At 40.4% G+C, this 27,406-nt stretch overlaps 1 protein-coding gene across 3 annotated transcripts in view; it reads left to right on the plus strand.

Moving 5' to 3' along the window:
* Positions 1-699: 699 nt before the first annotated feature.
* flt4 (fms related receptor tyrosine kinase 4) overlaps positions 700-27,406 on the plus strand; it is a 123,832-nt gene continuing 97,125 nt past the window's right edge. For 2 of the 3 annotated variants that reach the window (XM_016991751.2, XM_008104843.2), the window contains exon 1: positions 700-999. In XM_016991751.2, coding sequence (XP_016847240.1) covers positions 942-999 — 58 coding nt within the window. In that variant the 5' untranslated portion in view covers positions 700-941. The remainder of the gene's footprint in view (positions 1,000-27,406) is intronic. The other variant, XM_008104842.2, reaches the window with a different exon arrangement.

The raw sequence follows: 27,406 nt of genomic DNA on the forward strand, positions 1-27,406 counted from the left end.
CCTTGTATGATTATACTATTTTACCTGTTTTACATTGGTTTAATTATGCTGTATTTTATTGTATTTTGGAACTGGGCTTGTCCCCATGTGAGCCGCCCCGAGTCCCCTCTGGGGAGATGGGTGCGGGATATAAAAATAAGGTTATTATTATTATTAACCTTCAAGTCATCTGTCCTGCCGGCACAAGGGTTTAACCCACTGCGCCATCGGGGGTTCCTTCGACATCTGGTAGACTGTGTTATCGAAGGCTTTCATGGCCGGGATCACAGGGTTGTTGTATGTCTTTCGGGCTGTGTGGCCATGTTCCTCTGAGGATGCCTGCCATAGATGCGGGCGAAACGTCAGGAGAGAATACTTCTAGAACATGGCCATACAGCCCGAAAGACATACAACAACATCTGGTAGACTGTTAGGAATGGTGGGAGTTGAAGTCCAAAACACCTGGAGGGAGGGCCCAAGTTTTCGAATGCCCGCCTTAGCTGTTGTCCGTTTACATTCTGCCACAAGGCCATCCCAAGGTCCAGTCCAAGCCCATTCTGCCAGGTAGGAAAAGCACCCTGTTCCACGCCTATCCCTGGAGTTCCCTCATTCGTGTTGCTCTGTCTCCTCCTCGCCCTCCGACGTGAGCCGGGCCTTGCCTTCGGGCCCAATCATGCAAATGAGCTGGCCAGGACCCCGCCCCCTCCCTGGGCAGCGGGCGCCCTTTCCTCGCTGACAGACCCTCGGAGGCAGCGAAGCCCACTCCTTCTGGGCAGCCTTTTCGGGGCTAGCCCGCCTCCTTCCTCCTCCTCCTCCCACCAGTCCGGCTCTTCCTCCCTAAGCGAGGAAGAGGCTGCGGGAGGGAAAGGGAAGGGGAGCGGACCGGCTCTTCGGCGACGGCTGGGCTTTGCCGGCTTCTCCTCCTCGCGGACCCCTCCCGCCCTCCCTCGCTCCCGCTGGAGATGAAGAGCGCCTGCCCGCGGCTCTCCCTCTGGCTCCTTCTCGCCGCCGCCGAAGCAGGTGAGCTGCCGTCGAGGGAAAGGCTGCGGGGCTTCAGCGGCTGAGGGGGGAAAGGAAGGGGCCCGAGGCTGTGAGGAACTTAGGGCGGGAGTCGGAGTCCAAAACACCCGGAGGAAGACCAAAGGAAGGGCCCAAGTTTGCCCATGCCTGGTGTTTCGTAGGTTTCGAATGGCATTGTTTTTACGTATTATTTACAGTGTGATGATTACCGTTAACCCGTTCCATAGGAATTGTTATCTGTTACACGTTTCGTAGGTAGCATTGTTGTTTACGATTGTGAGTCGTGTTTGGGTACTGGTTGTGGCAAGCTTTGCCCCCGACTCAGCGCGTGCCTCTCTCTATCTTTGCTCCGCGCGTGCCTCTAGACGCGGCTGCGTCCCATCCGGGCACCAGAGGGCGCTCGCGGGCGAAGAATCTTTTCCCCCTTCTTTTTGCATTTCTTGGAAGGGACAAACCTGGTCAGGAAACCCCCTTCTGCTGCGGCGTTGGACCCAGTTATCTTCTCTCTGGTGCAGAGGTTCCTAACCCCTTTTTTGACCAGGGACCACTTTGACCAGGGACCACTCTCCAACATTAATTATAATAATAAAAACAAAGTATGGATTGTCGGTGTAGCAATCCCAGGTGACAGCAGGATTGAGGAGAAACAACTGGAAAAGCTGGCATGATATGAGGATTTAAAGATCGAATTACAAAGACTCTGGCACAAGCCCGTCAAGGTGGTCCCAGAGGTGATCAGCACACTGGGTGCAGTGCCTAAAGACCTTGGCCTGCACTTAAACACAATCGGCGCTGACAAAATTACCACCTGCCAGCTGCAGAAGGCCACCTGACTGGGATCTGCATGCATTATTCGCCGATACATCACACAGCCCTAGACACTTGGGAAGTGTCTGACGTGTGATCCAATACAAAAGCCAGCAGAGTGTCTGCTGTGGACTCATCTTGTTGTGTTTCTAATAATAATAATAATAATAATAATAATAATAATAATAATAATAATAATAATAATAGCAGCAACAACTTTATTCTTGTATCCTGCCAGGGCCATAGTCAGAAAAAAATCACGGGGAGTGGGGGGTTTGAAACTTTTTATTCGAATCATAACACAAAATAATTTAGAAATCAGGCTCACTCAATAAATTTCAGTGGAAACTCAAGACAAATAAACTTCAGTGGACACTCATGGGGATTTGGTTAATCAATTAAAATTCATGAGTAAACCAGGTTTTAAAAAAACTGAAAATTTTCGGGGGGGGGGGGGTTGGACTCATCTCCCCAAGGGGACTCAGGGCAGTTTACAGGGGGACAAAGCCCATCAATATACAATAAAATACTACAACATAAAATACATTCCAATTATAGCAAATTAATACATTAGAACTATAAAATCACAACATAACACAATAAAAACCTTGCCAGTAGCAAAGGCCGACACAATGGCAATTCAATCTTGAGACAGAGGAATACAATTATAACTGTGCAATATATTAGGAGTACTAATAACGTGGGGCAGTGATAAAGTGCAGAGGCTAGGATATGGTGGGGGTACAGATTCAGTCAATTGTTCATCTTAATTGAAGGTTGCTTGAAAAAACCAGGTTTTCAAATCTTTTCAGAATGAGGCCAGGGTAGGAGGTAATCTGATTTCTATCAGAAGGGAGTTCCAGAACCGGGGGGCCATGACCAAGAAAGCCCTCTCCCTCGTCCCCACCAGCCGCGTTTGAAACGATGGTGAGAGCAAGAGAAGAGCCTCTTCCATAGATCGGAAGGTTTGTGCAGGTTCTTAATAGGAGATGCGATCACAAAGGTACAGCTACTTATACAGAACATATGCCATCCAGTAGTTGCCATCTGCTCGCCCACAGAAAACCATATTTAATAATCTAGAGCTGATGTGGTCTATCCAATGCAATTTTCTGAATCAGTGCCCCAAATAACCCCAGGAACAGGCCTAAAAACAAAGACACCAAGGTGCCCCCGCTTCCAGGCGCCACATGGAATGGCTTCACTCAGGGGGAGGGAGAAGAAGGAGAAACAGCAGTCAGGAGACTTGTTGTCACGCCTTTCGCGGGTAGTCAGCATCTCCCTATCTGACATCCCCGTTTCCTTGACACTATAAGAGGGTTTTGCGAGACCAGTCACTCTTGTTGCAACAGTGTAATAATGGTGAGGCCGCAGGCCATATTTTAGTTCTTAGGGACCACTGGTGGTCCATGGACCACAAGTTGGAAACCAGTACTCAGTTTGACATCACTTTAACAGCCATGGCTCAATGCTATGGAATCCTGGGAGTTGTAGCTTTACAAGGGCTACTGTCTTCTCTGATAAAGAGTGCCAAACTACAAATCCCACAATTCCATAGCATTGAGCCATGGCTGTTAAAGTAGTGTCAAACTCCATTCATCCTACACTGTAGATGTAGTTCCTATCATGCTTCCCAATTCCCCCTATCAAAACTGCTGCTTGTTGGCTGGTGATGGAGAATGCCAGGACTGAACTCAATCGGGGTTTCTTGTCACTGAGAAAACATGCTTGGGACCGAGACTGAAATGTGTATGTGAAGGCAAGCTATAGGATCTTCATTTCTAGTTTAGGGAGATGTGAAAAGGAGGTATTTTTACTCATGGTGCAGAGATTTCCTCATAGACTCTATGCTCTATGGCAGTGGTTGTTCTCAACCTGTGGGTCCCCAGATTTTTGGCCTTCAACTCCCAGAAATCCTAACAGTTGATAAACTGGTTGAGATTTCTGGGAGTTGTAGGCCAATACACCTGGGGACCCACAGGTTGAGAACCACTGCTCTATAGGCAATGAAAGCCCATTCACACTATACAGTTAAGGCATTATGATTCCACTTCAGCTGTCATTCCATCCTATGGAATCCTGAGATTTGCCATTTAGGCTATGTAGAAGTCTTGGCCAGAGAACTCTGGTGTCTCATCAAACTACAGATATATCCCACTCCCCAGAATAATAAAACCCAAAAGGCAAAACTGGAGTTTGCCATTTTATGTAAGAGACATCATGTTACTACATGATGTATAGAGTAGGACCTTGGTATCCACTCAGGTTTGATTCCAGGACCCTGTGTGTACTAAAACCTATGGATGCTGAAGCTCCATTATATACAGTGGCATAGAAAAGTGTCGTTATGTACAATAGCAAAATCAGGGTTGGCTTTTCAGAATTTTTCTATCATGGATGGTGGAATCCATAGATGTAGAATCTGTGGATACAGAGGACCAACTGTTTAACAGAACTTTAACATCCACAGACTTTAGCATCCATGGAGGATCCTGGAACCAACCCCAGCAGTTACCAAAGTCCCACTGTAGTTATATTCTGATTTTTGGGCCGTGATATGGGAGAAAGACAGAAGACCTAGAAGGAATGTAATTAAATTTACACATATATATATAATCCCACAATGGTATCTTTGAGCAATGCCAAATGCAAGCAGTCCTCAAGTTACGAACAAGATAGATTCTGTAGATTTGTTCTTAAGTTGAATTTGTATGTAAGTTGAAATAGGTACATTTTTTAAGTATAACTCCACTCCACTTATATATTAGCCTTGGATAGCATAGGGAATGTTGAACACTCCTGTATTGTTTGTTTTGCTATCTATGCATCTGTTTAGAAGATTTCAGCTCACTTTCTGTCCCTGTGATAATTGCATTTTTGAAATATTTGGCTTGCTGTGGAAACAAGGATTGGTGATACAGCTTTAGTGGAGACACCTTTCCCCCATGATAACTCTTTCAGGAGGGAGTTTCCCTTCCGAGGGATAGACCTGTATCCGAGGGACTACCTGCATATACATACAATCTGGGTGATATGGGCTCTATGAGACAATAATGGAAAGTAACTTCTGGTTTTCCTTGCCTCAGAATATTGGAAGAGTCATGGTGTGACCAAAATCAACAGGTGACCTGAAGGTATATGAATCACCTGTCATTATCTTAAGTAATATCAGGCTCAAGCTGGACAGCCATCTGGGCGTGTGAGGGCTTCTTTTGGCTTCATAATTGTCCTCAATCTTATGGTCTTTGGTTTTTACTTCTGTGTTTTTTATTTGTTTGGATTCACATCTCATTTAGTCTTAAGCTAAACTGGCCTCTGTGAGTAGTAATTTCTCATTCTGGTACATTTTTGCAACTGAGTTTTACAGAAATTAGGAGGTCCATGGAAACCGGAGGGGTAGAGACACACACAGGCCCAGATGAAATCTCACACCTCTGTGAGGCACACAATTTCCAGCCCTGCTTTGAGCCTCCAAATAGTATACATAAATAAATATATTGGGGTGGGAAACCCCACCTCTTAGAATAATACAGACACAAGCGTTTTGCTAAAGCTATGGGGATTTTAAAACTGGATGTAGTATACAACCCTCTCATTTTATTTTTTAACCTGGCCCTGTGTTTGAGTGGTTTCAATTGGAAGCTGTAGCTGACAGCTAATGGTGATCTGCTGTTCTCTTGTCAGAGCTAGCCCTGTAGAAAATCATCTCAGCTTATCAGCTTGGCCTTACCTAGGGGCCACATTGTCTGAGTGTGGACTCAGATAACCCAGTTCAAAGCAGATATTGTGGGATTTTCTGCCTTGATATTCTGGGATATAGGGCTGTGTGGAAGGACCCTAGGTTTCCCTGTTTCTTCCACACCTAATACAACTACTCCTGTGTAAAACAAAACAATGGATGATTTCATGGGGAAGGGACAGGAGTGGATTCAAAGGTGAATTTTCTGCTCTGGGGCTCTTCAGAGGCCACACAGATTGCCAAATGTTTCTCTACCTCATTGAAGATTTTTATTGGCTAGAATTACACTTGTATTGTTTTTATTGTTTCATTTTGTTAGATATGTCATTTATTTAAGACATTAAGATAGCCTTAGGGGCCAGATGTAGCTACAGAACCACATTTAACCCACCCCAGTCTGTGTGACCTTTATGAGATCAAGATTCCTTAGATCACAGGTTCACTGACCGTGTAAATTCTCTTAAATCAGAAAGCACCATGCAAGCACTACTGGTTTGTTATTATGTTTAGAAATCACAATGTCAGTCCGTTTCCTGGGGTGTTCAGTCTGGATAGGCACATTCTGGACTTCTTTCAGTTATGGACAAAATTAATGGATGTCACAGATGCATGGTTGTATATTCTAAGTGGAATAAGATGTTTCTCTTGGTCTTTGTGACTACATTAATCAGAAAAGCACTTTCATCAGCTAGCATGGTTGCATTATGTTTTCAAAATGATAGGGGATGTAACTCACTTGTAAACAAAGTGAAATTTACATCTTAATAGAACATGCAATAGGTTGGTCTGCGTGCTATCCCACAGAGACTTGGTTGTTCTACCTGTGTGTGTATGAACATATACTAAAGTTGTATTTCACGTTTTCTGAGATGGGTGAAGGTTTTTGTGGAGAAGTGCTATAATACTATGCTTGATTTTCTGGAGTTCAGAGAGATGACTATAAAGAATCAGAAAGACCGCAGGAAAAATCTTAGTGCAGGAAGTTTTAGGTGTGGTGAGATCGATGTTTGCTGCACAAGGCCATTTTCTTTAACCCCAGATCCATGAATCATCATTTCTCTGATGTATTGTTTACTGCACGGAAAAGTAATGCAAAAAACAAGGTCTTTAGTGACCAACAGCTGAAATGTGCACTAGAATGGCACTTTGCAAGTCTAGCGAACTATAAGAGGAGTGTGTGGATTTTACACACTGTGCTTCTGTAGCTAGAATCGAACCCACTTGCATTTTGATGTACTGTGTGATATTTGTAGGTGATGTTATGGCCCCTTCCACACAGCTGTATAAAATCCACATTGAACTGGAATATATGGCAGTGTGGACTCAGATAATCCAGTTCAAAGCAGATTTTGTGGATTTCTGCCTTGGTATTCTGGGTTATATGGCTGTTATTTATTTTATTTACAGCATTTCTCACCCCGAAGGGGACATCACATTACACTTATAGGCAAACATTCAATGCCTTTTAACATAGAACAAAGACAAGACAAATATAGGCTCCGAGCGGGCCTCGAACTCATGACCTCCTGGTCAGAGTGACTCATTGCAGTTAATTGCAACTGGCTTGCTCTCCTGCCTGCGCCACATGTTAGAAGGGCCTTCAGAGGTGATTTTGCCAGCTATTCTCTCTGAAATACATACAACCTACAGCATCTGATAGTCACTGATGGACTCCCATTCAAATACTAAACAGGGCTGATCTGTTACTCTTGAAAAATCAGACAGGATCTGGTGCTTTAAGGGTATTTAGACCATTCCCAGGTGATGCAATGATGCAAATATAACTGTATGTAAAGACCATCAGATAGTATTTTCTATCTGGTGGACAGGCGGCCTGACATAACAGCCTCTCCTGAATTAATAGCTGGAAAGGAATGGAGAGGATGACATCATAGACAGAAGTTAATAATGTGGCTTTAGTGGATTTACAATTCCTTGCAGAAGTATTTGTGCACACACCCCTTGACTTTTTCATGCCCTCTGAAAGTTCTTGGACTCTACCAACCTTATTTTCTATTATTTATATTGGCTAGGGTTGATAGGACTTGACATCCGACAGCACGTGGGGAGTCATAGGTTTTCCATTGCCTGTCTTTGCATTGTTTTTAACTTAAAGGGGGCTATTATTATTAGTGTTGAAGTTATTATTTATCAGAGTATATGCCTTTTAGGAAATCTGGCTGCAAAATGTGGGACTACATGCACCTCTCTGGGGCCAAGGCTATCCCCAGAAATATCAATACTGTTTTGTAGCTCTTGGATTCAGACAGGAAAAAAACTTCATCAAATGAAACTAGCCAGTCACGCACACATTATCTTGACCTAATATCCTTTGTTGGGGGCTCTTCCACACAGCTGAATAAAATCACACATTATCTGCTTTGAACTAGGATAAAATGGCAGTGTGGACTCAGATATTCCAGTTCAAAGCAGATATTGTGGGTTATTCTGCCTTGATATTCTGGGTTATATGGCTGTCTGGAAGGGACCTGAGTTACTGCAATAATTAAGCTCCATAAAGATAATGATTCCTCACCACTTTGGATGGAGGGTGTGATAAAAATATAATTAATCATGTCTTTTATTAAATACGATATTGTTTTACTGTTTCAAAAACTAGAGACAGGTTTACATATTCGGGTTATTAGGAAAAGCATATCCTATGCTGCCATCTTCATTTTTATGAATTGATATAGACTATTTACTTGGAGTACATAAACATAAATATGGATTCAACATGGCATAATGGTTTGAGTATTGGACTATGACTCTGGAAACCAGGATCCAATTCTTTCTCCAGTCATGAAAACCCACTGGAGTCACTTATTCTTTTAGCCCCAGAAAACCCCATGATAGCTTCACCTTAGAATCTCCATGTTGGAAATTATTTGAAGGCACACATCAGCAACCATAAACAATGCAGGGTGGTGTAGAAATGACTGATGTAGTATAGTAGATTGAAAACTCTGAGAGACTAGAGTTCAGATCTCTGCTCAGAATAGGTGATCTTGGGAAAATCACACTCTCTCAGCCTCAAAGGAAGATAATGGCAAACGTCCTCTGAATAACTTTTGTCAAGAAAACTCAATGATAGTCTTTGCATAAGTCGGAGTCATAAGGTGGGGTCATTAGAAGTAACTCATTCATTTTACAATTATTTTATGCTACTTGCATTGTTAGAAAAATGCATACATGTAGACAAATAGCTAAAAATCCTCCAAAATGACTCCACCCTCCGCAAAGTATTGTTTAATGAGTAATGAACAAAGAATTCATTTGTAACAAGCAAATGGTTAAGGAGTTTCAAGCAAATGTTACTCGTTAAAAATATTATCACTTGTTAACAGTATTTTGCAAAAGGAACATTGATATACTCTTTGGTCCCAGAAGTAACACCATTGTTTATAAACTCTGGAGTGCGCTGATTTCTCCGACCTGCAGTACCTATCTGACCCAGATCAGAATGTCTTCCTTGCCCAACTTTCTAGATGAAGTCTCCATTTACAAGTAAAGTGCTCAAGGCATCCTTTTGGCAGAGGGCCAAGGCAAACGCAAACCCACAGCTTCCCGGAATGCAGCTGAAGGAGGCAGACAAATCCTTTGCAACAGACGTCCGCCGTCGTCGTCATGGAGGGACAGGCTGACATTGACTACAGAGGGCATGTGGAATGTATTATTGCCTCACTTTTCCTCAGTAGATCCCCCCCACACACACATACAAATGCTGCAACACCTGCTGCAACAAGGATGCTTTAGCTCAATGTATTGAGCAGGACGCCGTCTCTTCCCCCACCCCCCGCCCACCCATAACCCGGCTCCCTGTGTCTTGGTGTGTAGGCATTCCAGTGGATTGCAGTGTGACCCTCATTTCTCTTCTGTGGGCATAGAAATACTTCTGCAGCTGCTCTCCTATCCAGGGACTGGTTAAATTAATCCCAGGATTTTTATTGCCTCTGGCTATCTTAGAACTCTGTTTTTCATTTGATGAGGGTGAAGTTAGTCCTGTGAGTGCATTTCCACTAAGGTCAAAACTATAATGGTGATGAAAGCATAAACGTGTTATTGCCTCTCTGAAGCGCCTCATCATCAAAGGAATACAGCCAGGCCATAGCAGCTTTGCTAAGTCAAGGTGGTCAATGGCTTTATTTTAAACTTTATCCCTGTTATAAAAATAATCTTCTGTAGTCTTTCATGATAACTCCTGCATGGGACAACTGTCATTTGGTGAAGAACTGTAGCAGCTCACTTATAGAGCACATGCTTTGTAGACAAAAGGTCTCAAATTTCATCTCTGGATTTCTTCTAAGAGCTTTGACAAAGGTTCCTACCTAAAATGCCTCAGAGCTATGGCCATACTCTTTTGACAGCAATTGATCAAATAGACTCAAAGTCTGATGTATCTTTTGTCAATCCACATAGACTACAAAGTGAGATCTTCAGTTTACCTTGTGCGTTATCATTCCTTCCTCCTAGTTGTTTTTGTTGCATCAGTTTTCTCGTTACACCCAAATTTGCAGCTCAACTCAACTCAGATGTAACTCTAACTACTTGGCAATAAGTCCTATCCACGGGCCAAATCAAGAACTGATGGAAAATCCAAAATAAACTAGCAAGTGTCCAACTGGAAATTCAATTATTGTGCTATGGTTCATGAACGACTCCCATAAAGGATACAAATACATTTCTGCTGAAAAAATCACAAGGCTATCATGACTTACTAGCCATGGGAGAGAAAAGAAAGAATGTGAAGTGCAATGACAATAACGTCGACATGGTCCGATTGAAGGCTGAAGCATGAGGTTTTTAGACAAATTGATCTAATTTACATATGTTTTAATTGTTATAATGTATTTTAATGATGTATTTTTATAGTTTTAATTGATTATATGTACTGTTTATAAATGATACACAGGACAAGGCACATCTTCAGTCTAGCATATACACTCTGTCTAGCATATACACTGAAACGCTATCTTCAATAGTCCTTCCGACTATTTCAAGAATATATAGAAGAATTTAAGGAATCTATATAATAATGACTCCCCACTTCTTTACATTTTTGTCATTAATCTCATAATTTTTATGAGATTCGAAAAGGAAAACAGTAAAAAAAATCTGACAGGAAATAGAATGGCCCAATATAATATTCAGAGCAAAGGAAGCTGAAAACGTATGAACCTTCTGGACTTAATCTTCAGGCAATTAGGACGTATTGTAAGAAGCAGAACAAAAATGAACATGGCCAGAGGTTCTTGAAAATTAGTCTGTCGAATGGCTTCACAATAAGAAGACTTCTGTTCTGGGTCTTTCAAATGTGATAGTAGTTGGAATTCCAAACAAGCAAATGTAAATCTGCCTGTAAGGAAATAACCAGTTTATTTTGTAGACATGTATACTTAGATCATTTGCATGAATTTAATAGACAGGCAATGAACCCCTGGTGGTACAGCGGATTAAACCACTGAGCTGCTGAACTTGCTGACCAAAATATCAGTGGTTCGAATCCGGGGAGCATGGTGAGCTCTTGCTGTTAGCCCCAGCTTCTGCCAAGCTAGCAGTTGGAAAACATACAAATGTGAATAGATCAATAGGTACTGCTCCGGCAGGAAGGTAATGGCACTCCATGCAGTCATGCCGGCCACATGTCCTTGGAGGTGTCTATGGACAACGCTGGCTCTTCGGCTTAGAAATGGAGATGAGCCCCAGAGTCAGATATGACTAGACTTAATGTCAGGGGAAACCTTTACCTTAATAGACAGGCATGATCAGATTTCCTGTGTGCATTAATTAAATGTTCACATTTCTGAACTATGCCTTTCTTGAACTGAAGACACCTGAAACATTGTTGGCTTCTTCCTCTCTTTTAAGTGACACACTGTTGTATTCTTCACATAGTTAAACCAGGTATCTATTATCTCCTGTTGAACAGGTACCCTCCATAGAGTTAAATAAACATAATGCACTGTGATGCCAGGCGAGATGTCCAAGCCCTTGCTGGTAGAGGTCAGCAGTGGTTCATGGGAAAGGAAAAATTGGCAGCTGGGCCGGACGTCCTGCATTTCCCCTCTTCCTGCAGCCGCTTGAACAAAGTTCCTTATTTAGCTTTCCTGATGGGCAGGAGGAATCTGATGGCGGAAACAGTCATAGCCTGATAACAGCTCTGAAAGAGGGAGACCTCTCTTTATGATTGGTGTCATGGCAGACAGTGGGCTAGTTTTAATTTAGGATGAAGAAGGAGAGTTGCACAGTTGGCTTCAGAGTACCTTCAGCCCACAGTCTCTCTCTCATTTGGGCAGGGTTGCACTGGTCATTTAATAAACAATTTTTTCCGGCTTTAATCTGTTCACTGATCCATATACAATTCACTCTACATCCTAGTCGGAAAGAAATCAAAGGTGCAAAGTTATGACGTCCTTCAGGGCAGTTCTGATATGGGCGGCTGAACCAGCTGATGCAGGGAGGAGTTTGAGGCAGAGGGGAGGGGGATGTCCTGGAGTAGATTATCCTGGCTGGTATCCAGGTCTGGGCAGAGTTTTCCAGTGACTGAACAGTGACAAAGTGTCAGTAGGGCCAGAACAACAATGGTTTGGTACGTGGCAATGCAGGGCATGTCAGCTGAAGGCAGAAACCTGTGCAGAAGCAGCATTAATGAAACATTTGGGCACGTATGTTCAGCATGCTTGCTACTTCAGCACGATCCACATACCAGCCCTATGTTTCTATGTGTACACTATTTAAACATGCAACAACTAAAATTAGTGGAGTAAATACAACTCTACGAGAAATGCATCCTTAATCTGAGTGTGGATCTCCACTGTTTCCTCATGGAATCTGGGATCAATCAAGTATTTGTCATTATGGGTACATTTAGCATATATTGTTACCATGTGTGTGTATATATGTGTGTGTTGCTATCTGTCTTAAGTGCAACGATGCTTAGAAGTGACTTGAAGGTTGGGCTGCTGATCTGCAAGCTACCAGGTTCGAATCCCACCTGGGGAGAGCTCGGATGAACTCCCTCTATCAGCTCCATGTGGGGACATGAGAGAAGCCATCCACAAGGATGATAAAACATCAAAAACATCCAGGCGTCCCCTTGCAGACGGCCAATTCTCTCACTCCAGAAGCGACTTGCAGTTTCTCAAGAATACATTAGAGTGGGTCGTAGTAATGGTGTTATATAGTTTGACCCAGAGTGTTCCCATTCCATGTCTAGCTATATTGATCCTTCTGTGATGTAAACTGATATTCTTAGGGATGTTTTTCCCACACCTTTTCTTCCTCCACTCCTCTCTCTGTTCTTCCCTACAGTAAAGCAACACTACGGCTCTCATATCCATGTAACCAATATACACAGTTTCACTTATCCACAGTTTGACCTATTCACTCCAAGACTTGTGTACAAGCTACACTTTCTTGTTGGTCATCCATCCCATTGAAAATAAAAGGTTTCACTACTATTTGTGATTTTACATATCCATGCCAAATCTGGGAACATATCCACATGGATATGTGGTAATAGTGTAGTTTAGATTAGTAACCCTGAACAATTTTCCTCTTTCAGAATTGAGTTCTTATAATAAAGCCTTTAGTTTGTTTCTTCAAGCCATTGGTGTCTTTGCTCCTTAATCAGGATCTCTGACCACTGCACACACTCCCTATCATAAATGTGTTCATATCAGAAGTTTCCTACTCTGTATGGCGTGGGGAGGCAACTAGTCCACAATGGAACAGGGGAAGTTTTACATGCTGAAAACAGGATTGGCCCCAGACTGCAATGTTAGGGTTGCATGACTAGAGTGTGATTAAGGACATCCATCTCATGTGGATGGAGCCAGGCTCAAAGTGGATGGGTCTATCACTCAAAAAGAGTAAACCCACTTCTGGAAGGACTGCCTCTCCCCCGTCACCACTGCCACAACACTTCCCGGCCTCTCTCCTCTCAAGCAAATCCAAATTGGGAAGTAGAGGGGAATCAGCACTTTCATTCTCATTATAACGTCCCTGGATAGGGAGCCTTCAGGTTGTGGGTCAGCCAATGTGCAAATGGGCTTGGATCTCTGTGATAGCATGTTTATGGTTCTGATCCTTATTTTCTTTGTAGCCCACTCTGTGGGATTTAAACCTGCCCATCCAGCACACATTTGGCTCCTTCTGCCCATTAACTAATCACTGCAGCTCAGCTAAGGAATAAAATAAGCAGGGTTTTATCCCCATGAAGGTATGTTGGACAAATGTTCTCTATTCCTGCTCCAAAGGGACCATGACTTCAAATAAGGGACTGGGTAGTGCTCTGAGCTCTACACCACTCAAGATTTTGGATTCAAACAGACAAGCATGCTTCTTTGCGAATACAGTAGAGTCTCACTTATCCAAGCTAAACAGGCCGGCAAAACCTTGGATAAGTGAATATCTTGGATAATAAGGCAGGATTAAGGAAAAGCCTATTAAACATCAAATTAGATTATGATTTTACAAATTAAGCACCAAAACATCATGTTTTACAACAAATTTGACAGGAAAAAGTAGTTCAATACGCAGTAATGTTATGTTGTAATTACTGTATTTACGAATTTAGCACCAAAATATCATGATATATTGAAAACATTGACTACAAAAATGCGTTGGATAATCCAGAACCTTGGATAAGCGAGTCTTGGATAAGTGAGACTCTGCTGTATATTAAAATAGCATGATTATATTCTAAATGAGGGAATACTAATGTGTGGATGACATGGAGAAACACTTGAAGGGAGCATACCAGTAATGTTAAACCCAAAAATTCTGAGTTTAAACAGAAGCAAATCTTGAGGAACTTGATAGGCCAGTAGCCAAGGTGTTGAATAGGAATTCCCCAACCCCACCTTTTGAGTCCACCCCTCCAGAACACTTTGTAATAGGTTTGACTGAACGTCATCGATAGTTAGAAATGATTGATCAAAAATGAATGATCAAATCTAACCCAATGTCTAGATATGAATTAGACAAAAATATTTGCATAGGCTTCCCCACACACCAAGGAATACATATGTCTACAGAGTAGTTGTTTTTTTTTTATAGCTCAAGTCTAAGATGCCAACAAAAAGTGCCACCACCATCACTCCACCATGACAATGAATGAATGATAGCTCTGTGGATGGCTTGTGACAGAACTCTTGCAAGCAGTCTAGACTTTTTCCTTTATCCTTGGCCATGTTGAGATTGTAGGGCATATAATGAGAGCATGCCAGTGGAGTGTGGTGTAGCAAGCTGGAAGTGTAATATACATCTGCCTCCTCCATCCAAGGTCTATGACCAGGGCCGTAGCCAGAAAAAAATTTTGGGAGGGGTTTTGAAAATTTCGGGGGGGGGGGGTTGAACCCCTAGCACATACCCCTCCCCGCTACAAACCTGTCAATATCTGTTTGAGATAGTGCCTGGAGGGACTCTTAATGTTTTGCATCTCATAGCATGGGGATTTGGTTAACCAGTTAAAATTCATGAGTAAACGAGATTTTTTTTATAACTTGAAAAATTTCGGGGGGGGGGGGGTTGAACCCCTAACCCCCCCCCCTCGCTACAGGCCTGTCTATGACCAATAGTAGCGTAGTCAACCCTATTAGCAACAGCATGTCCATCCATGCAGGCATATGTGGAGATGGGAGAAAATTGCAAAAGATGGAAAAGAGAAGCCTTGAAAGCCTTACCAAAAGGATGTAAGAAGTAGTACTAAAAAGAGAAGATAGATCAGCATTTTCTGAAGATCACATTGAAATCCTCCTTGGAGGAAAAAAAGGAGTGTCTATTTTTAAATGTTACTAGCCTTCACCATCCGTTTCCTACATAATGGGCATCCACAGCTTAATGTTGAGATCACTCTGGATTTAATGTTCCGGCAGTCTGACAAGTCTTGTATTCCCGGGGCTTGGCATTTCCCAGTGGTTACAATCCCTGCCCACCCCCTGTTGCTTAGACAAATAAAATATAATGCTGAGTGAACCCCAGGCTTTTTGTCTTCAACAACAATAACAAGACCTGGGTGACATTTCAAATAATGTATCAGCAAAAGAAATCTTGAAATTAGCTAGCATTAGAATATATTTTACTTGACTTGTATAAGAAATGAAATAATTCATGATATAATAGATGAGTTAGCTGCTTTTTAATTGATATTGCTGTGGATGGGGACAGAAAAATGTGGTATCACTACAATAGTAGATAACAAAAAAAAACAATTTTTCACATTTATAGAACCAACAACAACATGTCAGCACTACAATTAGTTTAGTTAAAAGCCAGTTGAAATGCTGCTTCTGCCACTTTCACAGTTTACTAGTTCCAAAGGCTGGATCCCCAGGTTTAGAATACAAATAATAGAGCTGTGCTCCAAAGCAACAAAATCAAATTCAGAGGCATTGCTGGAACATCAGGTCAGTGGTATGCCTTACTTGCCCAGAAAACCATTGCATTTAAAGTATTGATATCCCCATATTACAAGAGAGTGATTTCTTCCATAAGGACCCTTTCATACTTCACAATTACAGTGATCTCATTCAGTTTACTGCCTTGGCTGCCTTCTATGTAATTCTGGGGTTTGCAGTCCAGAGAGGTATTAGAGCTTTCTGACTGAGAATTTGAAACGCTCCTTGATAAATGGCAAATTCCAGAATTCCATAGGATGCAGTTAGTGGAATAATAGTGCTTGAAGAGTCTTAAGCGAACAATACATGCACATGCACACAACTCAGTGCAGCATGCCTTGCTGTTGTTGTTGTTGTTGTTGTTGTTGTTGTTGTTGTTGTTGTGTGCCTTCAGGTTGTTTTTGACTTAAGGCAATTTACTTGGCAAGATTTGTTCAGGGGAGGTTTGTCTTTGACTTCCTCTGGGACAGAGAGAGTGTGACTTGACTAAAATGGATTTCCATGGCTCAATAGTGATTTGAACCCTGGTCTCCAATGCTCGAACACACAGTGTTACTCTCCAGTATTCTACTTGTTGTTACTGTTGTTATTTCTGTTTCATTGATAACCAATCTTTTCTCCAAGTTGCTATATATAAATCTTATCTCAACTAGAATATATCCATTGATCAATGGAATTTGCATAAGGGTTAACTTAGCCAGTCAGCAATTGATTTGATTACTTTATTCCAATTGAGTATAGTAGTTGGATTCTGGCCATGGTCCATCTTTTTGTCTTCATAACAACCTTGTGAAGCCTCAGTTAGGCTAAGACAGAGTGACTGAGCCAAGGCCTAAGACAGTGGTTCTCAACCTGTGGGTCCCCAGGTGTTTTGGCCAACAACTCCCAGAAATCCCAGCCAGTTTACCAGTTGTTAGGATCTCTGGAAGTTAAATGCCAAAACATCTGGGGACCCACAGGTTGATAACCACTGGTCTAAGAAGATATTTGAACCTGTCTCCATCCAATGCTATTCTAACATTGCAAAGCATTGGCATTTCATGAGCCTTCTTAGTACTTTCCTTGGATTTGATCCAATTCCTGTTCAGTCTCATTAGGTCATGATAATGGGAAGAAAGCCTGTGTCAAAGAAGAAATAGTAACCATCCTTCTCAAGTGCTGTTCTCAGGATTCAGAAGCTGCTCAGGTTAGGGCACAGAAAAGAACCTCTACCTTTTCTTATTGGTCTCCTTTCACTTGACCACAGTTATTAATATGACATGGTTGGATCCCATGTCTCTTTATAGGTCTGATCTCCTTACAACTCTAATTTTTAAAATTCCTTCCCTCACAACATTGCATGCCACCACCATCATTAATATTTTGTAAGGTGATAATTTCCTGCTTCCTGAGCCAGTAGGCACAAATTGAGTGCTGGCCTCTGGCACAATCGAAAACTTTTTTTTTTCACAGCCTTAAATGGGAGTGGGGAGGGCTACTTTTGAAAATGCAGGAGTAGTGTTAAAAAAAGATCAGTAGTGATCTAAAAATGAGGGGGAGGGTGGTTAACCCACCTGCCATTTGTAATTGACAGGCTGTATCCAAAGGGGAATTAGCATTTTCAGATGAGCAAAGAGCACTCCCTCCCAGAGCAACTTGAAGCAGCCAACTTCCAACTCCCCAGGGAAATGGAGGGGCTGCTGACAACCCAGATCCGAGAGGAGGTCTGCAGTGTGGCCCTGGCTGACCTGCTGGTCCTGGGCCGGACATGTGGTTACCTGACAGGCTAACTTTGGCACAGGACATCTCTTCCGTGAAAGGATGGAGCAGGGGGGGAGGGCACTGGGGGAGGGGAAAGGAAAGCTGACAAGGAGAGAAATGCAAACAAGGCCTAGCAGTTATGGGGTGGAGGAAAAGAAGGGTAAACCTGCCAGGAGAACTCAGGAAGTCAGGCAGGAGCGAAGCAGGGGGATGACGAGATAGCGTTTCCTGAAGAGGCTACAGAGAAACACAGATAGATAAACAGCCAGAAGGAATAGATGCTACTCCCTGAGCAAAGTCCTAGATGGCGCTGCATAGCTGGAGACATACCTAATGCTTTTATTCCAATCTCTGTAAAGTAAACCAAATTACAATTACCTTCCAAAAGGAATGACATTATAATAAATAATAATAACAAAGTTTTTATTTTTAACCAGCCCTATCTCTGGTGGTGCAGTGGGTTAAGCCACTGAGCTGCTGAACTTGCTGACTGAAAGGTTGGCGGTTCAAATCCGGGGAGCGGAGTAAGCTCCCACTCTTAAGCCCCAGCTTCTGCCAACCTAGCAGTTTGAAAACATGCAAATGTGAGTAGATCAATAGGTACTGCTCCAGTGGGAAGGTAACGGCACTCCATGCAGTCGTGCCGGCCACATGACCTTGGAGATGTCTACGAACAACGCTGGCTCTTTGGCTTCAAAATGGAGATGAGCACCAACCCCCAGAGTTGGACACAACTAGACTTAATGTCAGGGGAAAATCTTTGAATCTATCTCTCCAGAGGGACTCAGGCTTCCATACATCATACTATGATCTAAAATTTTGTAATTATGCAATTATGTGAGAGGGATTAATCAGCAGTAACTAGGTTTTTTTTAACATAACTGCATACTTTCAAGCTTCGACAGAAAGGAGCAAGAGGTTTGCATGGACTCCTTTGTTTTTTTACTATAAAAATCAGTGTCGCTAATTTTATTCTGGTGCAGAAAGACACACCCTTAAGGATTTTTTAAAATTGAGTCCAGGAATTTGATTTGGGGCACATTGATAAATGGAATTTGAAGTCCATTCATATAAAATCCAAGCTTTCTTCATTTTAGGAATTATAATTTATGGTAGGGAACTAAGGCAAGGGCAAATACCTTCTTTTTTTTTTTTTTTTTTTTTTTTTTTTTTTATATCAATAACAATGGTTTTATAAATGTTTTTTTATTATTATACAATTATTGGTTCTATTACATTTTATACAGCACACTCTTTTATAGTTTGCTTAAACATTTTCACCCCACCACGGTGCTCCCCTCCCCCCGTCTCAAGCCACAATTCTTACATATCATCTGTCCAAAACCTCATTTCCTCTTGTGACGGTAACTTTCCTTCCTTGTTTTTTAAACCTTTTACAACAAATTTTCCCCACACAGCATCATAATCGCTTTGTTTCCATATACCTTTTTTAACCTTTAATATACATGTTAGTTTATCATTTATTGCTAATTTCCATGCTTCTTTATACCACTCCTCTATTTGTATGTTCATTTCTTTTTTCCAATTCCTTGCTATAAGTAATCTTGCTATTGTTACTAGATTTGTTATCGCATCTTTCTCCTCCTTTTTCCATTGTTTATTATTATATAATGATAATAATGCTATGCTAGGACTTTTATCAATTTTCATATTCATTATATCTTCTATTTCTCTAAAAACTTTCCCCCAAAATTTGTTTACATATTTGCATTGCCACCACATGTGTATATAAGTTCCTGGTTCTTGGCACCCTCTCCAGCAATTTTTTGAATTATTTTTATTCATATATGCTATTCTTACTGGTGTCAGATACCACTTCCATATTAACTTGTAGTAATTTTCTTTAACCCGTATTGATAAATTTTTTAAGTGTCTTTGTCCCCATAACTGTTGCCATTCTATTTCGCTTATTTTTATCCCTAAGTCTTCTTCCCAAGACTCCTTAAGGGTATTCTTATTTATTTTCCCCTCCTTCGTTTCGATTAATATCTTATAAATTCTACTAATTATACCTCTCAAGTTTTCCTGTTCCTCTACAGCCCTTCCCTTCTGTATTGTTAGCTCAAATTGACTAAGTTGGCTTCCATTTCTATTGTTTTTTTCCCAATTTTTAAACCATTGTTCTAATTGTATACAGTGGAACCATGTCAATTTTATTTCTTTAAACTCTTCCAACATCATTTCCTTCTTCATTCTCACCTTCAGCCAATCCTCTATCCTATCTAATTTTTTCTCCCTTAATTTTTTATCCATTACTTTTTTTAAATTTTTAGGGAATTTTTTTTCCATCACTATTGGGGTTATGATTGACCCCTCCCCTATTAACTTCCTCCTATATTTATTCCACACTTCTAATATATTGCTCAACATTGGGTTTCTAATTTCCCTCATTTCTTTTTTAGTAAACTGTTTAAAAAATATATTCCAAATTTCATCCTCCACTTTTCCTGAATCATTACTAAGCCAATCTATTCCCTCTCTTTTAACCATTCCTTCTATCACCCAGCTTAATCTGCTTGCTTCATAATATTTTTTAATATTAGGTAGTGCTAGTCCTCCCTCTTTTTGCGATCTATACCATAACTGTTTAGTTAATCTATTTCTTTTACTTCCATTACAATACTTGTTAATCATTTGTTGCCATCTGTTTAGTTCTTCTTCTGTGATTTGAAGTGGTAGCATTCTAAATATAAAATTTATCTTTGGAAGTATTTTCATTTTTACTAATGCTATTCTTCCAAACCAGGATAGGCGTATGTCTTCATATTCTATTAATTTTTTCTGAACCTCTTTCCTTAATGTTACTACATTTAGTTCTTCCATTTTTTTTAAATCCTTTGTTATTAATATTCCTAAGTATTTTAATTCATTCTTAATTCTTATTCCCATTTTACTCTGCTCTATAAAATCTTTCTCTTCTTCCTTTGTATAATTTATTAACATCATTTCTGACTTATTCCAATTAACTTGTAATCCTGTCGTTTTCCCAAATATCTCCAAATGTTCTTTTATTTTGTCCATTTTCTCTATTATATTTTCTATAAATAGCAATGTATCGTCAGCAAATAAGCTCACCTTATGTTTCTCCTCTTTTCCTAGCCCCTCTAGATTCTTATCATTCCTTATACCGTTTGCAAACATTTCTATCACCATAGCAAATAATATCGGCGACAAAGGGCACCCTTGCCTCGTTCCTCTGGACACTTTTATTTCCTTAGTCACTCCATCATTTATAGTTATCTCTGCTGAATTCCTTGAATAAAATTGTTCTAAGATTCCTTTTATTCTATTTCCCATTCCGAATTTATTCAGGATTTCCCTTAATGCCTCCCATTCCACACAATCAAACGCTTTAAAAATATCTAGTGATAATATCCCTGCTTTTTCCTTCCCCTCTTTAGCCAAATAAATTTTTTTTAGTACTCTCCCTATCAAATTTGACATTAGTCTTCCCTTCACAAACCCACACTGATCTTTTTTTATATACTTATACATGCATTTATTCATTCTATTAGCTATTATCGCAGACAGAATTTTTGCGTCCTGATTAACTAACGATATGGGCCTATATGACCCCGGGTCTGTTAAATCTTTATCAGGTTTGGGTATTAATATTATTAGTGATTTCCTCCACCTTCTGAACACATCCCTGGATCATATGAGGCTTGTTGTGTGAAATATAACAGATCTGATTTGGCACATATTTGGTGGGGTTCTTTTTTTAAGTAAGGCAGCTTAGCTTTACATTATTTGGATGTATTAAATATATTAATTATTTAAAATTATATAGAATGTCAGCAAAATCAGAATGGTGCTAAATGAGCAAATGTTTCACTGTTATAAAATGGAACCCCAACAAAGATCTCACTATTGTGAAGTAACTCACTAAAATAACCTGTATGACCAAGTTTATAAAGTTGATGATTTTTGTGGAGAACAGACACAGTCTGTGGAATGGGATTTTTTCCATATTGCAGCTTTTTGTGAAATACTGAGAGGAAATGCAAAAAAAAAAATGTAGAAGCATAGTGGTTTCCCTTTATTGTATATTTTGATTTCTGGATTCTTAATTTCTATTAATTTTTAAAGAATGTTATACTAGTCGTACATGGCAAACCTCATTGATATGTATTGTAAATGTAAAATTGTTGTTATGTGCCTTCGAGTTGACTGATTTGCAGCAGCCCTCCCATGGGGCAAGATTTATTTTACCTTGCCATCTTCTTAAGACTGAGAGAACATGAGTTACCCAGGGTCACCCTGTGAGTTTCCATGGCTGAGTGGGGAATCAAAGCCTTGTCTTGGCCCAACATTTAACTACTACACTACAATGGCTCGTGATATTTTCAGTGGGAAATACTTATGATTAAAACCATTACCACAATTAAAACAATTAAACTATTTCATTTTGAGCAGTTGAGAATATGCCATTGAAGACTACCATTTTGCCTCCAAACTGGAATTCCTTTACATTCAAGATTTCTGCCACAGTCAATAAGGTCCAGGATTTTCACTTCCTGTTCCAAGTCTGCAGGACTCAGGGCTTCTCTCTGGCTGTGATGCCTTTGGATTCGACTCTGCAGCAAAAAAGTAAAGGGGAAAGACAGCAAGAATGCTCTCATTCGCAAGAAATGCTGGACAAAAATATTGGGAAATTGGTTGGACAAGTAGGAATCACAACAAATGTTGAAATACATCCTGACTTCTCCAAATGTGGAATTTAAGAACCCCATCCTGCCTCCTATCCAATCACTGTTTATGCTGGCTGGGGCATTTTAGTTTTGCATTGTCTTGAGGATCACCAATGAACAAGAGTGCAGCTTATTATTGTAACGGCCAGTCAGCCAACCATGCTTTTCTCTGGGCTGCCAAGCTTTTTTATCATTTAACCTGCCAATTTGCTTTCCGCCTTTATTTCTTCCTTCTGTTCCAATTACTATTCCCAATTCCATGGGTCTAAGTGATCATTGTTTGCTCATTCTTCAGTAGGGTTTTTGGCAATATGAACATTCCTTTCATTTAGCACTTAAAATATTTTGTTGCATTTTCATAAATCTCAGGTTTGCCTTCAGCACACAGATACCTTTCTAATTACTTAGTGAGTTGCTGAAGCTCAGTTTCTGATGTGGTACAAGAGTTCCCTAGTAAAGTATGTTTATTTTTTTATTTATCATATCGGAAGTGAATTGAGGGTACAGTTATAATGCATAGAGAACCATAAACAAAGTTCTAAACTTGGCATTATGCTAAATTTCCTTTGACCAGAAGTTGACCACTTCGAGTGCCTCTGGTGTTGCTGTGAGAAGGTCCTCCATTGTGCATGTGGCAGAGCTCAGGCTGAATTGTAGTAAGTGGTCTGAGGTTTGCTCTTCTCCACACTCACATGTCACAGACTCCACCTTGTAGCCCCATTTCTTAAGGATAGCTTTGCATCTTGTAGTGCCAGAGCTCAATCTGTTTAGTGCCTTCCAAGTCACACAGTCCTCGGTATGCCCAGGGGGGAGTTTCTCATCTGGTATCAGCCACTGATTGAGGTTCCGGATTTTAACCTGCCACTTTTGGACTTTCGCTTGCTGAGGTGTTCCTGAAAGGGTATTTGTAGATCTTAGGAAGCTGTTTTATTATTTAAAGCATTGGCTTGCTGGCTGATATCCAAACAGAGGATGGGCCGGAGATGTCAATGCCTTGGTCCTTTCATTACAGGCTGCTACTTCCCGACAGATGTCAGGTTGTGCAATATCAGCTAAAGAGTATAATTTCTCTAGTGGTACAGGGCTTCAACATCCTGTGATAATGTGGCATGTCTCATTAAGAGCCATGTCTACTGTTTTGACATGATGAGATGTATTCCACTCTGGGCATGCATATTCAGCAGCAGAATAGCAAAGTGCAAGGGTAGATGTCTTCACTATATTTGGTTGTGATCAGTAAAGTATATTAAGAGCAATTAGCCATCAGTATGCCATTCACTCTCACAAATTTTACTGATTTCTCATACTGGATAGGCCAAATCAGATGTAGTGTGTACTTTCTGAGGAATGTTCTTCTTTACCTGAGTGTTATAAAAATAAATTAATTGCTTCAGGAGGTGCTGTTCCACTAAGTCATTGACAAGTTGGTTGAAGGCAAGATGAGAACTACTCTCTTAAAAATATCCAAAAGTCCCACACTGTAACTTCCCAAATTATTTGGCATTTGTGCAATTTTTTCATCCTGTTTATCCCCCTCAATAATCCCAAGAGGGGGTTCTTACTATTGTTGTTGTTTTAAGGAACCTAAACATGCAAACTGATTCAGATCTGTCTCTCCAACTATAATAATGTTGTTACAAGGAACAATTTAAAGTTGCCAGATCTCCTGTATTAATCTATCATATTTCAAAACAGTGCAATTCCATAAAACAGAAGAACTCAACTTCTTGGCATCATCCATTTTTATTTAACAGTTCTGTGACAGTTTGTTGCACAGCCTAAAAATGCACAAAATCTTCAGGGTAGATGCCAAATTTCACCATATTGTTCTACTATGAGTAGCTAGAGCTACTCCAAAAGTTGTGTACTGGCCATAAAGGGACAAACTCCTGGCAGAAACTCCATATCAAACCCACGAAAAGGGAATAATATTTTCAAGTTCTACATAAGCCTGCACTAAAAGAATAGGCAATTTGGTAGGTTTGAGAAGTAGGAGATACAGTTCAGTATCCCATTTACTGGTTCCTTTCCATTCCAGATCTTGTTTTGGCCTGCATGAGGTGTAGGAAAAATATTGTATGTATCTATTCATCTAAATCATACTGAATTTAATGGGAATTAATTCTAGAGAAGTGGACATAGAATTATAGCCACTGCATAATTCCACTACCTTGTTTCTGCTTCACTCTCTTGGGTAGCAATAAGCAGTATATTGTCAAAGGCTTTCATGGCCAGAATCACTAGGTTGCTGTGAGTCTTTCGGTTAATATGGCCATGTTCCATACAACCCAAAAGAAAACTTCTGGAACATGGCCATACAGCCCGAAAGACTCACAACAACCCAATAAGCAGTCTGATTTCTAGTCCAGTTCAGTGGAGACAGTGGAAAGTGGTAATGACCTCAATATGACCAAAGTACAGAGAATCCACAGTAGGTTTTCATTTGGACTTTAAATGAGTTATTCAAGGCACCAAAGACTACCTTAACATCTTGGATAATCCTTTCAAGTTCAAACTAAATCCCAGAAAAGATCCACCACCCCATTGATCTTGGAGACAATAACATCCACTGAATTGTATCACCAAATCTTTCAGTTATTTGTGTGAACGTTGAGCTTTCACAAGCCCTCTTCTTGGAGAACATTAAAATGTACCATCTTTTTCTTCAGCCATTTTAACTGCCCATAACAACAGTGACTCTTACTTCCCAAATTAGCTTTATCCTTCCTGTTCTTCTCTTTCTCTGAAGAAGGGTCCTTTATGGCAAAACTTGGAGATCCTTGATTTGGGATGCTGTTTCTTCAGTATCAGTTCTCATAGATTTAACTTTGGTCTCTCACGAAATCAGAATGGGATGAGTTATTTTAAGGCTCTCTGGGAAGACTCTAGCAATCCAAACACTAAAATAAAGGATTAAGGCATGTAAGTACATTTTATAATCTCCATCTTTTGATATTCTTGGCTCCTCCATTTTACCAATTTCTATTTTTTCATGTAATCCATGACTATTAAGCTTCCTGGGGCAAGAGGTTGCTTTTGTTAGTCTTAAAATTACAACATGCCTTGTTATTGTTGATGATGATATATTAATCACAATTTACTTAACCATGTATCCATTGAGGAGCCTTCCCATCTCTTTTAAAAATTCACCTTGATGATGATATAACCTGCAATTTCTTTGAGAAAAAATAATGTATAAGAGTTTATATTTTAATATTTGTATGTTTGTAGTGTTGTGAGCTTTTATCTCTGCCTGCTTATCTGCATCTTTTTTGTAACCTTAATAACAATAGCATTGTTTGTCTCTCTGCTAGTTTAACTCATCCTCAAGTGGAATTCAGGATTGTCCCTTCATAGATGCCCTATTCATGTGGCCTCATTCTTACAAAATGGCGAACTCGTGCTTTAGCACTTCAAAGTAGGTGGTGCTAAATTCCCTTTATGTAGAAACAAACATATCAGAGAGATGTCAATATAAAAACTTTCTTTTTGATGACCTGCTTTATGACCCAATCCTGGGGGTAGGCAGAGTGTAGTATAAATGATGATGATGATGATGATGACAATGATGGTGATGATGATGAAGATGAAATGGGTTCATAGAGCATGATGCCATGTTCTTGTTGAAGGGTTCATCTTCCCAGTAAGACCACGAGCCTCCTTAGCTAGATGGCTCTGTGCAGGAAACCACTCCTGAAATTCCTATATCTTTAGGGGCGAAAATAACAGAATACCCTCCTCTAAAGCTGAGAAATCTTGATGCTTGGAAACATAGGCACGAGTATGTGGAAGAAAGGCTTCTCAAGTGGAACAGTTTCCTAGTGAAAAGGCCCTCCTTATGTGCAGGACTTCTGGGGAAAAAAGAGTAGTTGATTGGATTGCCCTGATGTGAATTGCCTGCTTGGATACTACCAAATTAGACTTTGGATTATCTGGATTTTGTCCTTGGAAACTGCCCGACCTGAAACAGGATGTAGAGGAAATCACATGAGCATTGAAATGACTCTTGATCCTGGGCTGTGCAGCTCAGACACAATGTGAAGCATGTCTGAGCTGCTTCATTAATCTTCAAGACAATCTCTAATTCCCCCCCCCTTTTTTTTTTAAGTGTTGGTCTTTGCAGTGAAAAAAGCCTAAATTGATTCCAACTAATACCAGCAGTTAAGACATCCTGGATATTGAGATAGGGTAACTTTACTGCTATATATAGATGTGCTGAAGCTCCATCCTTAGGCTTTCTGCTTTTGACATTATTATTTTATTTATATAAATGTTTTCCCGCAAACAACAGATAGTTTCTAAGTTATGATAACCTGAAAGCTCAAATTTTCTTACATGTTTTCAAAGCATAATTTCTATTGAGAAATTGATTTAATCAGTTAATGAATAGCTTTGCGACATTTTTGTTTGCTTTTAATTCATGATAGCCATTTATCTTACAAGTGCCATATACTATCGTAGAACTTACTTGGGCAGACATGGTCCAATGTTATGAATTATCTTAGGGTAGGCCTCAGAGACTAACCTTTTAATTAACACCAGGTGAACCAGGTTGGAGGGCATTGACTAATAGTTCCTGTATTTATTTATGCACAGTTGGATAAATAATAGATAAGAAATTACTCTGTGTGTGATAAATTCTACGTAGGGGGGGTAGAGGTGCCTATGTCAAAATCAACACCTTATAAATTATAACACAAGTTTGATTAGAAATTATTGTAATTAGTAGTACATTTCAAAGAGTCGGGGCAATAGCTGAAACCATGCAATTAATCTTGTGTGGGACAGGAGAAAGACAGTGATGGAAGACTTAAAATTAACCCCCATGTGAAGCACACATGGGAGATTTTCCGATTCCCTCTTGTGAAGGGGAGTGGAAGGCTGTTGGCATTGATCCTATTAAAACAGTACATGTTATGAATTCTGCATGTCTGGTCATGGTAGGAATTACTTATTTACATATAAATTTAGTATGCTTCAGAAATATCCTCATTCTTATTGCTAAGGCT

The sequence above is a fragment of the Anolis carolinensis genome, chromosome 2 (assembly GCF_035594765.1).
Source record: "Anolis carolinensis isolate JA03-04 chromosome 2, rAnoCar3.1.pri, whole genome shotgun sequence".
In the NCBI taxonomy this organism is placed as follows: Eukaryota; Metazoa; Chordata; class Lepidosauria; order Squamata; family Dactyloidae; genus Anolis; species Anolis carolinensis.